This window comes from Euphorbia lathyris, chromosome 1 (assembly GCF_963576675.1).
Source record: "Euphorbia lathyris chromosome 1, ddEupLath1.1, whole genome shotgun sequence".
Classification (NCBI taxonomy): Eukaryota; Viridiplantae; Streptophyta; class Magnoliopsida; order Malpighiales; family Euphorbiaceae; genus Euphorbia; species Euphorbia lathyris.
Genome location: NC_088910.1, coordinates 112,522,325 through 112,536,562, shown reverse-complemented (window position 1 = coordinate 112,536,562; position 14,238 = coordinate 112,522,325). Strand labels below are relative to the sequence as shown.

Sequence of the window (14,238 nt, the reverse complement as noted above, 5' to 3'; positions counted from 1 at the left end):
ATTTGACAGATTCATAGATGAGTAGCAGGGAAACTACCATAAACCAATTCCTGTTCTCAGAGATTACTGAAAAGATTAGTTGCTGAAATACAAATTAAAGATCGTTGATTTTTGTTTCCCAAACTAATCAAATTTGAATAATCCCCCGTAAATTTATAGAATAAAATAGGTTGAATGCATCACAGTCATGATTTCCTCAACTTTAAGTGTGTCTGGTAAGTCTCCTAAATTTGCTTATTGAATTGAATGAGATATTTTGAGGGTTCAATTGAATTTAAGATATTTAGTTTAAGGATTTTAAATTTAATAGGTAATATGTTACATTTTAGTTTTGGGAGTTCAATTGAATTGATGATATTTAGTTTAGAGATTTTAATTGAAGTTAAAACTTGTAAACTTATTAAATCTTGTAACCTTATTAAAACTTATTAAAAACTTATTAAAACTTGTAAACTTATTAAGACTGATTTGCGGAATAAAATGGGTGATGACTTTCTCACAGATTGTCTAATATGTTACGTTGAGAAAATAATTTTTATCCGTATAAAAAATGAAGTGATTGTGCAAAATTTTCAAAATATGAAATTGCGAAGGGGTAACTTGCCACTTGTTAGCCATTAGTTTAAAAAAAAAAAACTATGTACTGATACAATTTGTATTTTGTAATATTTTTTATTTTTATTAATATGTTTAAGTACCATTTCATTTGTTTTTTCTTACATGGTCAAACCCTTGAGATTTGGGCCCTGACTCCGCCAGTGGACCAGGCTGATACATAGTAGGGGTATAAATAGCAAAGTTATAATCTGTTTTTGCTTAATGAGAAAGGGTTGTGTTTCATCATTCATTTAATTTCAGTCTGTTAAGATTTAGTAAAAAATATTACGTAAGTAAATCATGTAATCATGAGCGCAATCATTTAGCAGTAGATCTTCATGTTTTCTGTTATTTTGTAAATAGTGAATTTAGGCGTTTTAAAGTTAGAAATTCTTCACTCATTGAAATGTATAACCGCATCTAGTTGCTTGGTATATTTTGCAAGACTGGTAAATGTTACATGCAAACGCAGAAATAAGAAGAATTAAAGTTGCAGGACTGAAGTGGTTATTATCCATTCAGTTAGTTATTTTCTTTTAAGAGTTATTATTATTATGTTTGTTATTATTGTTTTATGCAGTTAGTTGTTTCTTCTTTTCCCTAATAGCCAGAGGTTAGGATATGAGCTAACTAATTTTGGCATCTTATGCCAGCTGTCATAGTACAGCTTGTCACTGTTTTGCTCTCCTACTATATGGAGAAGGAAATCTGTACTACCAGATCATCTTGAGAATTAATGAAATCTACTATTCTCTCTCTTACTTTATTCTTCTCTTCTCTCTTCCTACCTCACCATTCTTAAACATTCTCACCATTCTTAAACATTCTCTTCTTTTTTTCTTACTCCAGAACTGAGTTCTGACATTGGTATCAGAGATTCTTCTTTCCTCTGGCCATTTCTATATGGTAAATAACACAGAAAAGAAAACTAGAGCAGCCATTAAAGCACAAAACACAGCCATGGAAAATCTGGAGCAGCAATTCAAGAATCTCCAAGCACAACTCAAACTGGTTACTGATTCCACCACCAACCAACTTCAAGCTCTACAGAATCAGATGCTGGATCTTCAAACACACCAGCAAACCAGATGGGATGAGCTGCGTCATGAACATGCCTCATCTAAAGAAATACAATCGCAATCCCGTCTAGAACAACTCCAAACTCAACAGACCCTGGTAGAACTCACTAAGTCTGTTTCTGCCATAGCTAAGGTGATTCAAACTCAGCATATCTCATTCCCATCTTCCTCTGGAACGATGAATCCCACCAAAGGCATATTGCCAAATCCAAACACCCTCCATATACCAGAAGTACCACCTAAACCTCCCTATTCTAACAAAATGATACCCAAATGTGAGTTACCCTTTTTTGATGGTACTGAAGTGGAAAACTGGGTTAGTAAATGCCATAAGTATTTCCAGTTATTTGAAGTAGCAAAGGAGAAGAGGAAGGAGCTAGCAGGCATCTACTTGCAAGGGAAGGCAGACACCTGGTATAAGAACTGGAGCCAGGCCAATGAAGAGGCCAGTTGGGAGGAGTTTATTGAGGAAATCACTAAGAGGTTCCAGGAAAATGAGATCAAAGATGTGGTGGCAGAGATGGCCAATCTCAGGCAATCTTCAACTGTATTACAATACCAGGAAGAATTTGAGGTATTAAAACTTAAAATGGAACGTAGATTTCCAACTATGAACCCTTCATTCTATGTGAGCAGCTTCCTCACAGGCCTCAAACCTGAAATCAGATCTGCCTTGAGGTATGACCAAGACACTGAAATTTATTCAGTAATTAAGGCAGCAAAACAGGGAGAAATCCACATTAAGGAGTTGATTGAGGTGGTAAAACCCAAGTCCCAATATAAACCTACCATCACCAACAAACCATGGAACCCAACTCCTATAGCTTCATTCAAACCAAGCCAAACAGCCACTACTTCAACAGCCATTGTTGTCAAGGGTAATGAACCTAAACCTACAAACAACACTCAGAATTATAAAAAGGTTCCAGGGGCCTGTTGGAAATGTGGGGAGAAGTATTTCCCAGGCCACCAGTGCACTACTAAGAAGCTTAATGTGATGCATCTGGATCCTGAAGAGAATGAAGAAGGTGGAGACATCACAGAAGAGGAGCAAGTTTCCAACCTGGAGACAAGCAATGATCAAGTAGAGCCCATATCTCTGTCAGTGAATGCTCTAGATGGAGGGGTCACTCACAACACAATCAGGTTGAAGGGAATTGTGCACAAGAAACCTATCATGATCCTCATCGATTCAGGAAGCACACACAGTTTTGTGGACCAGAAGTTGGCTGAGGAGGCTAAGCTACCCTTGTTGCAAGTCAAACCAACTGCTGTAGCTGTAGCAGATGGAAGGCAATTGACTGTAAGTACTAAATGTGATGATTTTCAATGGTCCATGAGAAACACTAAGTTTTCCTTTCCTGTTAGAATATTAGACTTAGGAGATTATGATCTAATTCTTGGGGTGGATTGGATGAGAGGTCATACTCCTATAACCTTTGATTTTGATAACAACAAACTCATAATCTATAAGGATCAACAACCACTTGAGTTACATGGTTTAACTGGTGAAGTGAAGCTTAAAGCCATGTCACTCAAATCCATTAATCACCTTCTATCTAAGGGCTGGAAAGGGGTAACCTCTCTAGGTTGTTTTTGATATCTGTGCAAGATCAAGATCTTGTTTTACCTAATTCTCACCTTCTTAAGGTTCCTAAAGCCTACCAAAACCTGATTCAGTCTTACCAAGACCTATTTCAACCACCAACTACCTTACCTCCCAAAAGATCTCATGACCACTCCATACCTCTCAAACCAGGTACTGAACCTATCAATGTAAGACCCTATAGGTATTCACATCATCAAAAGAATGAGACTGAGAAACTCATTACTGAAATGTTGACAAATGGTATCATTCAACCTAGCCACAGTCCATATGCTTCGCCAGTTCTCTTAGTCAAGAAGAAAGAAGGAACCTGGAGGTTTTGTGTTGATTATAGGGAATTAAACAAGGCTACTGTTAAGCATAAATTTCCTATCTCTATCATACAAGAGCTCATTGATGAATTACAAGGAGCTAAGCTCTTCTCTAAGATAGACTTGAGAGCAGGGTATCATCAAATTAGAATGAAGCTTGATGACATACCAAAAACAGCCTTCAGGACGCACACATGGCATTATGACTTCTTGGTCATGCCTTTTGGCCTCACAAATGCACCTGCCACCTTCCAATCTCTTATGAATACTATCTTTGCTCCTTACCTAAGGAAGTTTGTGCTTGTGTTCTTTGATGATATACTCATCTACAACAATAGTGAAGCAGAACATCTCATTCACCTTGACTTAGTCTTTCAAGTCCTTAGAGAACATCAGTTGTATGCCAAGGGGTCCAAATGTGATTTTGGTACTTCAAGTGTAGCTTATCTGGGGCATATCATCTCAGCTGAAGGGGTGGCAACAGATCCTGCAAAGATATCTACAATGCAGCAATGGCCAACTCCTACTACCCTAAAGCAACTCAGGGGATTCCTAGGCCTTACTGGCTACTACAGGAGATTCATTCAAGGCTATGGGACCATTAGTAGGCCTCTTACAGATCTTCTAAAGAAAGACAATTTTCTCTGGAATCCTGCAGCTCAAGATGCTTTCAATCAACTGAAACTCCTAATGACTAAGGCACCAGTGCTGGCCTTGCCAGATTTCACTCAACCATTTGTCATTGAATGTGATGCCAGTGGCACTGGCATAGGAGCAGTCTTAATGCAACATGGGAGACCCCTGTGTTTTCTCTCCAAGACACTAAGGCCTAGAAATCAAAGACTGTCAGCCTATGAGAGGGAATTGCTAGCCATTTTGCAGGCTTGCACAAGCTGGAGACATTACTTAGAGCATTCAGTGTTCATCATAAAGACAGATCATGAAAGCATCAAGCATCTGCTTGAGCAGAAACTCCACACTTATTTACAACATAAAGGCATATCCAAGCTCTTAGGGCTAGACTATACTATCCAGTATAAGAAGGGAAGTGAAAATAAGGTGGCAGATGCCCTTTCTCGCCAACAAGAAGGGAAATTGGAGAGTAATCAACAGGTGATGGCAATCACCATGGTCTTGCCTACTTAGCTACATGAGGTTCAGGAATCCTACAATGGAGATGCCTATGCTGATTCTCTAATTCAACAATTGACTATTGCCCCAACATCTCATTCTGGTTTCACTTTCACCAATGGCCTACTCAGATACCATTCCAAGCTCTACATTGGAACTCATACCGACTTAAGGGCCAAGATCTTGATTGAGTGTCACAATTCACCAATTGGGGGGCATTCAGGAATCAAAGGCACTTTGACAAGGGTTCAACAACACTTCTACTGGCCTCACTTATCTAAGGCAGTGACAGAGTGGGTTTCTAATTGTGACACTTGCCAAAGGTGCAAGGTGGATAACTCAGCTTATCCTGGTCTTTTGCAACCCCTTCCAATTCCATCAGGTGCTTGGCAGGATATTGCCATGGACATCATTGAGAAATTACCTAAGTCCTATGGTTATGATACTATCCTAGTTGTGGTGGATAGATTCTCAAAAGGAGCACATTTCATAAAGCTCTCTCATCCATTCAATGCTGCTACAGTGGCTCAGGTCTTCATTGACAATATTTTCAAATTACATGGGATGCCATGCTCCATTATCTCAGACAGGGACAGGATATTCACTGGGATCTTCTGGAAAGAACTGCTGAAACTCTTGGGCACTCAACTACACTTTAGCAGTGCCTACCATCCTCAGACCGATGGTCAGTCAGAAAGGTTGAATCAATGCTTAGAAAATTACCTTAGAGGCATGTGTTTTTTGAAACCTAAAACATGGTCTAAGTGGTTGAGCCTAGCAGAATTTTGGTATAATTCCACTTATCACAGTGCCATCAAGATGTCCCCTTACCAAGCCCTGTATGGAACCATTCCCAGACTTCCTATACTGCCTCAGATCACTACACAAGTTCCAGCTGTGGCTGACTTGCTCCAGGAGAGGGATACTATGAATAGCTATCTTAAAGAGTGCTTAACAACTGCTCAGAACAGAATGAAGCAAAATGCTGATCTCCATCGCACAGATAGAGAATTTGCAGTTGGAGACTGGGTCTATTTGAAGTTGCAACCTTACAGACAGGTTACAGTGGCCCTACGTAGCTCACTCAAGCTCAGTGCTCGTTATTATGGTCCTTTTCAGATCACTGCACGCATAGGCAAAGTGGCTTACAAACTCAAATTGCCTATTACTTGCGTTTCAAAAAAAAAAAATTGCCTATTACTTGCAAAATTCATGATGTTTTTCACATCTCTCTATTGAAGAAGAAACCTTCTTCTCCTACCACTTGCCTAACCACACTACCTCCTACTAATTCTGGTGAGTTCATCATTCAGCCAGCTAAGGTTCTTAACACCAGAAATGCAATCATTAATGATCAAGCAGTTCCTCAGTTGCTAATTCATTGGGAAGGCATGCCAGTCATAGATGCTACATGGGAAGATCAAGCTACGGTTGCAGCTCAATTTCCTGACTTTTTTCATTCTTGGGGACAAGAATGTAGTAAAGGAGGAGGTATTGTCACATACAAACGTAGAAATAAGAAGAATTAAAGTTGCAGGACTGAAGTGGTTATTATCCATTCAGTTAGTTATTTTCTTTTAAGAGTTATTATTATTATGTTTGTTATTATTGTTTTATGCAGTTAGTTGTTTCTTCTTTTCCCTAATAGCCAGAGGTTAGGATATGAGCTAACTAATTTTGGCATCTTATGCCAGCTGTCATAGTACAACTTGTAACTGTTTTGCTCTCCTGCAATATGGAGAAGGAAATCTGTACTACCAGATCATCTTGAGAATTAATGAAATCTACTATTCTCTCTCTTACTTTATTCTTCTCTTCTCTCTTCCTACCTCACCATTCTTAAACGTTCTCTTCTTTTTTTCTTACCTATAGCATTTGGACATTTTATTTTTGCCTCAAAATGTTTTAATCCTACAAATTCCACAGCTAAACAAAACTCATGCTATATTTCAAAATTTTGTGCTGCATTTTTATATGATTGGTTGGTTGTTCTGGGCATACACAAAAGGCAGAAGGCAGAGAAAGATAGTTTCATTTTCAAATGAAGTCTAATAATAACTTTGGCTACTTTCTTACAATTTTAATTTGATGCCAATTCAGGTCGAGATAATGGCAAAATCTCATCTTCATAAGCTAATTGTGAGTGCAGATAGCTTGATGATGATGATGATAATAATTCAGTGGGCTTAGTTGAAGGAAATAGGCGAGGCTGTGGTGGAATCTGTAAGGACTCAATATTACCTTCCAACATTTCAATTACTTTAGTCATTGATGGTCTATTTGTTGGATTTGTTTGGATGCACCAAAGTCCTACTATTATCATCCTTCTTTTCACTGTTTTCTCTTCTTCATCACTCATATTCTCATCAATCTCTTCTCTTTTAAGATACTTATAAACACAATCAGGAAAATAAGCGTCGCTATTGGTTTGCGTTCCCTCGCTATCAACAACACTTTTTCCAGCAAACATCTCAAGAATCATCATACCATAACTATACACATCAGACTTGTAAGAAACTCCTCCATACCCTCTCATGAACACTTCAGGAGCTATATACCCAGCAGTTCCTCTTGCACCGAACGTTGAGACTATACTTTCTTTTCCCTTGCACAGCTTAGCAAGCCCAAAATCTGAGATCTTAGGGCACAAGTCTTTGTCTAGAAGTATGTTGTGAGGTTTAATGTCGAAATGCACAATCCTCGTGTTACAACCTCGATGCAAGTATTCTAAACCTCTTGCAATTCCAATTGCAATTTCAAACAGTGTTTTCTGATCTAAATGAGACATTTTTTCATCCTGATGGCCGATGAACTTGTCTAGAGATCCATTTGGCATATATTCATATACCAAAGCTCTTTTAGTCCTTTGGTAGCAGAACCCCAAGAGAGTAACTACATTTACATGTGAAGTTCTGCTGATGCTTGCAACTTCATTAATGAAATCTTCTCCATCATCTGTAGATTTTAGTAGAAGTTTCACTGCAACAGGCCGGCCATCGGACAGATTACCACGGTAAACACCTCCGAATCCTCCTTGGCCTAGCTTATGTTTGAATGAATTGGTTATTTTCTTTACATCTGAATATGAGTAACGTTGTGGCATGAGAGAATGATAATTCATAATAAAATCCTCTACAACCTTATTTTTGTCGTTGCTTCTCCAGATTCCTCGTTTTCTCGTGAAACAATAATAGCATCCCAATGAAGCAATGAGTGTGGCAAATGCAATGCTCACTCCTATTGAGACGTTTGTGCGAAGACGTTTGTTCCCTGCACCGGTTAATTGAATCGATGAATACGGTTTTAGGTTTGTATATGTTGATTATAACGGTTTATATTTTTTAAGCTTAATGTATATTTACACCTTTAAACTTGGCACGTTTTGCCTATTGGCATACTAAATTTTTAAAATAACATATAACACACTTATAGTTAGCTTTAAAAGCCTTGATTTTTAAAAACCTATATAGTTAGCTCATTCAGACCCCTACACACAAATCATTGATCTGTCATCTATGACAGACAATGTGACATACAGAACGAACTCACACGTTTTTTTTTTTTATTTTTTTATAACACGCACATGCCACCTCATCTATCAAAAGATAACATATCAACGATTTTGTATGCAGGAGGTTTAAATGAGCCAACTATAGATATGTGATAGGTTTTTAAATTCATTTTAAAAATTCAGGGTGTCAGTGGGCAAAACTTACCAAATTTAAGAGTATGAATATACATTAAGCCTATTTTTTATTTTAAAAAACTGACGGTTTCGTTTAATTGAACCATTTATATTATTATATATATTATATTTTTATTTTACTTATTAATTAATATAAATTATAATGGTTAGGGTTAAGCTAAACAACTTAAAAATGGTTAGGAGTAAATTATTAATGGTCTTAAGACGCGTGGAACTCTATCAAAAACTAAAAAAAATAAAACACAGAATATAAAAAACTAAGGGGGCGTTTGGTTCAAACTGCGGAATCGGAATTGGAATCGGAATTGGAATGTTACGGAATTGAAATCGGAATGCATATTTATTTCTTTTGTTTGGTTTAATCCAGAATCGGAATCCAACTACCAAAAGTGTTTGGTTCGAATTTTGATATCGGGATCGAAATGAGACGAATTTATTAGATAAAATTAGAAATATCATTCATAATAAAGAAACTAAAAAAATAAAAAAATCAATTTAATATAAAAAACATTGAAAATTTGTAATGAAATTTTTTTAATTAAAAACATATTATTAATATAACTTCCAGTAAAATATAAGAAGATCGAACTTAAAAAAATAAATAAAATAACTAGTAAATAGTAACTAATTGTTCCAAAAAAAATAGTAACTAATATATTGAAAAAACGTGATGGATAAAATGAAAGATAAAAAAAAACCAATAAAATGGGAAATAAATGTAGGAATCAACTTGATTATCATGGGTGAGAGAGGGAATGGTTGATTCCATGATTTATTGGAATCAATTCCTATTCCATGATTAGGATTAGTAAACCAAACATTAGGAATGGGATTATCTCATTTCTATTCCCATTCCATGGTGTATTTTAACCCAACCAAACACCCCTTAAAGTAAACCAAAAGAGAAAGTAAAATAAATATATATAAAAGAAAAAAAAGACTCTAGAACAAATTTTTTGTTGTTGTAATTTGTAAATTCCAATGTAAATCTTTATCGAGGTCTGTGGTTTGCTCTAACTTTAAGAGTGGGTAGAACTACCCTTACCTAAACTTTTAATTACCAAAAAAAATAATTATGTTTGGATATCAATTATGAATATTTATTCAATTAAGTTATGTTTGAATATAAATTTTAATTATGTTGGAAGAATTAATTTTATTTTGATATTTAAAAAGTTTAATACATCTTAGCTTATATACTTGTTTAAAAAAAGTCAATTGCTTTCTTATACTTTAAAAAATAATTCTATTTAACTTAAAAACTTGCTTAAAATGATCAATTGACTTATAAAAAAGTATTATTAACTCTTGAACTTTCTTAATATGATTTATTAGCATCCAAACTTGTTTAAATTATAAACATTTCATTTTTTTTCAAAATATATACTTATTCTTTCACATGGATTTAAGAGGGTTAATAGGTCACATCAACGTCCGTTTGGTTTACCTAATATTTATTGTTGCTGTTTGCTGTTGGAAAAAACCGTTTTTTTTTTCAAAAAGCAGAGATTCTCTGCTTTTAAAGCTACTTTTTAGCTATAAAAGGCAATCAATTTTAAAGTGAAAAGATAAATATGAGAAAGAAAAAAAATGAGTAGCCAAACACCTCCTAAACAAGTTCAGTGGTAAATTGAACATTTTAAAAGTATAGGAGGCAATTTACTTTCATGGACAAATATAATGGGGTTAGGGATGTATTGAGAAATTATTTTGGTTTAAAGATTTAGATAAAAAAAATTACAGTTAACTATTGTTTTGGTTAACTATTATATTTTGGATAAAAATATGGTTAATTGTTGTTTTTGGTTAACTATTATATTAGGTTTGATAAAAAAAATATGGTTAACCGTTGTTTTTTTGTTAACCATTGAAATAATGGTTAAAAACCATTAATTTTAATCGTGTGATTTGGGTAATTTTTCAAAGTACAGCCCATTAAAAAAAATTTAACCTCCAGCACGTTAAAATATCGTCATTTTGATGGGCCTGCTAAAAGATTAAAAGTGTCCATCGTAAAAATAGTAGATATATTTAATTTTATATAGGTTAAACATTAGTTTCTAAAAAAAATTATAATATTTTATTTATTTATTTTTAGTTTTAAATTTTTTATATTTTTTATAAATTAAAATTTAATTTAGACATTAAGTTATTTGAGTTTCAAAAATAAGAAATTATTTTTTAATGGAAAAGACATAATAAAAATGAGTTAAAAAGTGTATGAAAATAAAGAATCCATTAAATTAAATAATAATTGTAACGTAGTTTTATAATTATTGCAAAATAAAATTCAAATAAATAAAAAAATTTATAAAATAAAACTAGGTTGATGAGTGTAGGAGTAAATAGAGTAAACGGGGTTTGACCCATTTACTGATCCATTTATGTCCCTATAACCCGAAATGTTAGGATTAAGGTTTAGTGGTTCATTAAATCTACGTGGTTGCAGTAGAAATGACTTAGATCCACATGCCCGAAATGTCTTAAATAAAGAAGACTAGATTGCAGGTACTTTTCTATATGTGGATTTACGAGCAGTAAGTGATTTATAATTTTTTTAGATGTTCCTTTTATTGTCTTATGTGGTCTTTTCTACTTTTTTTTATGGATCTGATTCTTATGCTAACTTTAATCTATATTTATATGAGGTTTTATTTCTCGTGTTCATTCTGTATTTTTTCTTTAATGAAATGTACGCTTTTCCATAAAAAAATCCAAAAAAAAAAAGCGCTTACAAGGTTTTTTTTTTTTAATTTTTCTCTGGTTGAGGAAATAAATGATTAATTTGGAAGATTTAAGGGATGGTTGAGGAAAACCTTGTTTGATAACTCACTTAATAACTTATATTAAAATATTAAGTACTTATTTAATTTAAGTGTGTTTGATAACAATTATTTCTCCACCACTTAAATTAGTAAATTAAGTTAAAAAGCACTTATTTTAGTAAGTCTTTAATATTTAACTTAATATTTTAAGTTAAACATTATCAACTAATATTTTTATAATAATTATATCACTCAAAATTTTCATCACTTATAATATTCAGTACTGAAAATTCAGTAGTTATTTTTCCAGCACTAAATTTTCAGTTTTATCAAACAGCACCAAAGTGAAACTTAAAAGGTTTTAGTGAAAATAAATATTATCTAATATATATATGTATAGAGAGACTTTTTCTTTTTTGAAAAGACAATTAGACTTTTCAACTCTTTGTTCAAAAAATAAAATCTTTTATTTATTTATTTAATTTTTTAATATTTTTTTTTACAAAGACTTCTACTCATTCCATTTTAAGTGGGTGTTTGTTTCAACTTTTCGGATGAATGTTTAACATTTCACTCCAAACCATAGAAAATATAGTGTTTGGTTAGGTTTATATAACCACGGCGTTTTGAAACTTTTCACGAAAAGCTCATTTTTTTGGAGCTTTTCATAAACAGTTGTTTGTAGTTGTTTGTTATTGACGAAATTATCCATCTTATTTCTACAAAATATGTTTCTTCTTTAACATTATTTCTTTTTTTTATAATTCTATAATATTGTTTCTATTTTTAGAACATAATTACTGAAAAAACAAGATTTTGTTGCGTTATAAATTTTTTATTTTATAATTTATTTATTGATTAATTTAAAACATGTCTATATTAGACATTTTAAATACTAACAGCAGCCGTTCAATATAATTTTACCATACACTAATAATTAAATAGCTAATAACAAACAGCAAACAGCTTACTGCAACTGCAAATAGCTAACAGAAACAGCAATAGTTATTAGCTAACAACTGAATCAAACATGTCAAAAGTCTACCAACCCGTCAAAATTCACTAAAAACACTATGTATTTCCAACCCCAAATATTATTTTTGGTTTAATATATTTTTAATCATGTACTTGTGTTAAAAAAAATAGGTCATATAATCTTTGAAAAAACTTTTATTTACCCCTTTATGGAGTTTCTAAAATGTATTTATTAACCTTTAAACTTTTTTTTTGAATCACTTTAAACTTTCTTAAATATATACATTTTAACTTTTTAACTTTTCTAAAATCGTTTTCAAATTTATCTATTAACCCTTCAAACTTTGTTAAACTTTCTATTAACCTTTAAACATTTTTAAATATATACATTTTAATTTTCTAAAATCTTTTAAAATCTATATTTTAACTTTTCTAAAATCCTCTTTCAAAATTTATCTATTAACCCTTCAAACTTTCTTAACCTATATACATTTTATGGGTTAATAAGCAGATTTACACAAATTTAAAAAGTAAGGTGCGTTTGGTAGCTCCTTTTCATGCTCATATTTGTCTTTTCAGTTTAAAAAGGAGAGTTTTAAGTGTTTGGTTAGTGACCTCAAATTTATCTTTTACCCTTACAAAATGACATTTTACAAAAGCCCATTTTTTTTTAAAAATTAGTTTTTTTTTTTTCTTTCAAAGAGCAAAATTGTAAGTAAATTCTGATTTGGAGAGTGATGTGGTGTGTTTATATTTTAAGGTGTAAATTTTTTATATAAATAATTAACTAAAAAATAAACATAGATAAAGAATGGTTGGTCTGTGGACAAATTGAGGAGTGATTGGATAGAAGAATAGCATAAACCTAAGTAAGTTGAGATAGCTGAAGAACAAGTTGAATGAAAGAAAAGGACAGAACCTGATTGGGGTTGATTCCGAGTCTGATTTGATGAGTTGTTGTTGTAACAAGTGAACGATGAGTTGTTGTAACCACAAACTCCACCAGATAAAGAACATGCCTCACAAATCGAATTATCTACATCCCATTGCAACCCAAAACCTTGATCTAGAGCTCCCACCAAATTATCCACTGTCAATGTCCCCAATGGCTCAATAGCTGATTCAGTAGCCGGAACTAACACCTTTGTTGTGCAAGATCCAACGTAGCTTATCGGAGTCGAATTACCCCTCGTAACGAAACCGCTGCTGCTGTCATTGCAGGTAAACATTGTAAGTTCCCTTTTTGGACTTGTAGATGGCGCCGTGGTGGTGACACAACCATAGGATATACTCGAATTACCCAAATCTCGTGTCACAACTAAACCGCCGTTGCTATCATTGCAGGTAAAATTTGTAGATTGACTCGTTGGACAACCGTAGTATAAAGTTATATTATGAATATCCGATGCGTAACTTAAGAATTTCCAATCTAAAGTGGTATTCACATGGGGTTCAGGACATATGTTTCCTATATAATCTTCTCTTACGACCTTGAGATTCTTGGAGTTGGTGTTGATGTCAAGAACTCTGTAATTCAATTCCTGGATTTTGATTTTTGCTGTTTGATTACTGCAATTAAGGTGGAATTTTGGATGGCCGCAATACTCCGGGCGGTTTGATCCCCAGAAAGGATATCCTATTTCTGTGATGTTTCCGCAGTTAAATGTTGCGCTGCAGCTTTGATATGGGTCGCGGTTCTGTGACTGCGGGTGTACAAATTGGAGATCTGGAGAAAGAAGAATGAAGAAAGATATGATACAGAGAAGATTGGTTTGCATTTTTCATTGATATGAGATGGGAATTTTGGTATAATTGGCAAGTTTTTAAATAACAAGCTTTCCAGATTCTTTATATCAGTCTTGAAAGGAGACTTCACACGTCTTTGTTGACTATACCTGTTCAACTTTCATTTAAAGCTTCACAACAATAGGTTTCAATACGCTGAATCTTGTTACCTTGGTCACTTCTACAATCTAAGGGTATATCCCGCGTTACACTCAGTTGCGTTCACATGGACCCTAATGACCACGTAAATTTGGTTATTCACCATTAAATTTAGACGGATTAA

The 14,238-nt window shown here is 33.6% G+C and overlaps 1 protein-coding gene across 1 annotated transcript; it reads right to left on the bottom strand.

Annotated features, from left to right (window-relative positions):
- Positions 1–6,735: 6,735 nt before the first annotated feature.
- Positions 6,736–14,028, bottom strand: LOC136210656 (LEAF RUST 10 DISEASE-RESISTANCE LOCUS RECEPTOR-LIKE PROTEIN KINASE-like 2.1). Its single transcript, XM_066002019.1, has 2 exons — positions 13,090–14,028; positions 6,736–7,994 (listed from the first exon to the last, which is right to left on the bottom strand). Exons 1-2 carry the CDS (start codon positions 13,946–13,948, stop codon positions 6,805–6,807), a joined length of 2,049 nt encoding a protein of 682 aa, XP_065858091.1. The 5' UTR covers positions 13,949–14,028; the 3' UTR covers positions 6,736–6,804.
- Between the last annotated feature and the right edge of the window lie 210 nt (positions 14,029–14,238).

Excerpts from the sequence above, each read along its gene's own strand:
- LOC136210656 (XM_066002019.1), bottom strand. The coding sequence starts at position 13,948 with ATGCAAACCAATCTTCTCTGTATCATATCTTTCTTCATTCTTCTTTCT. Across the intron at positions 7,995-13,089 it reads TCGGAATCAACCCCAATCAG|GGAACAAACGTCTTCGCACA; the intron begins GTTCTGTCCTTT and ends TAACCGGTGCAG.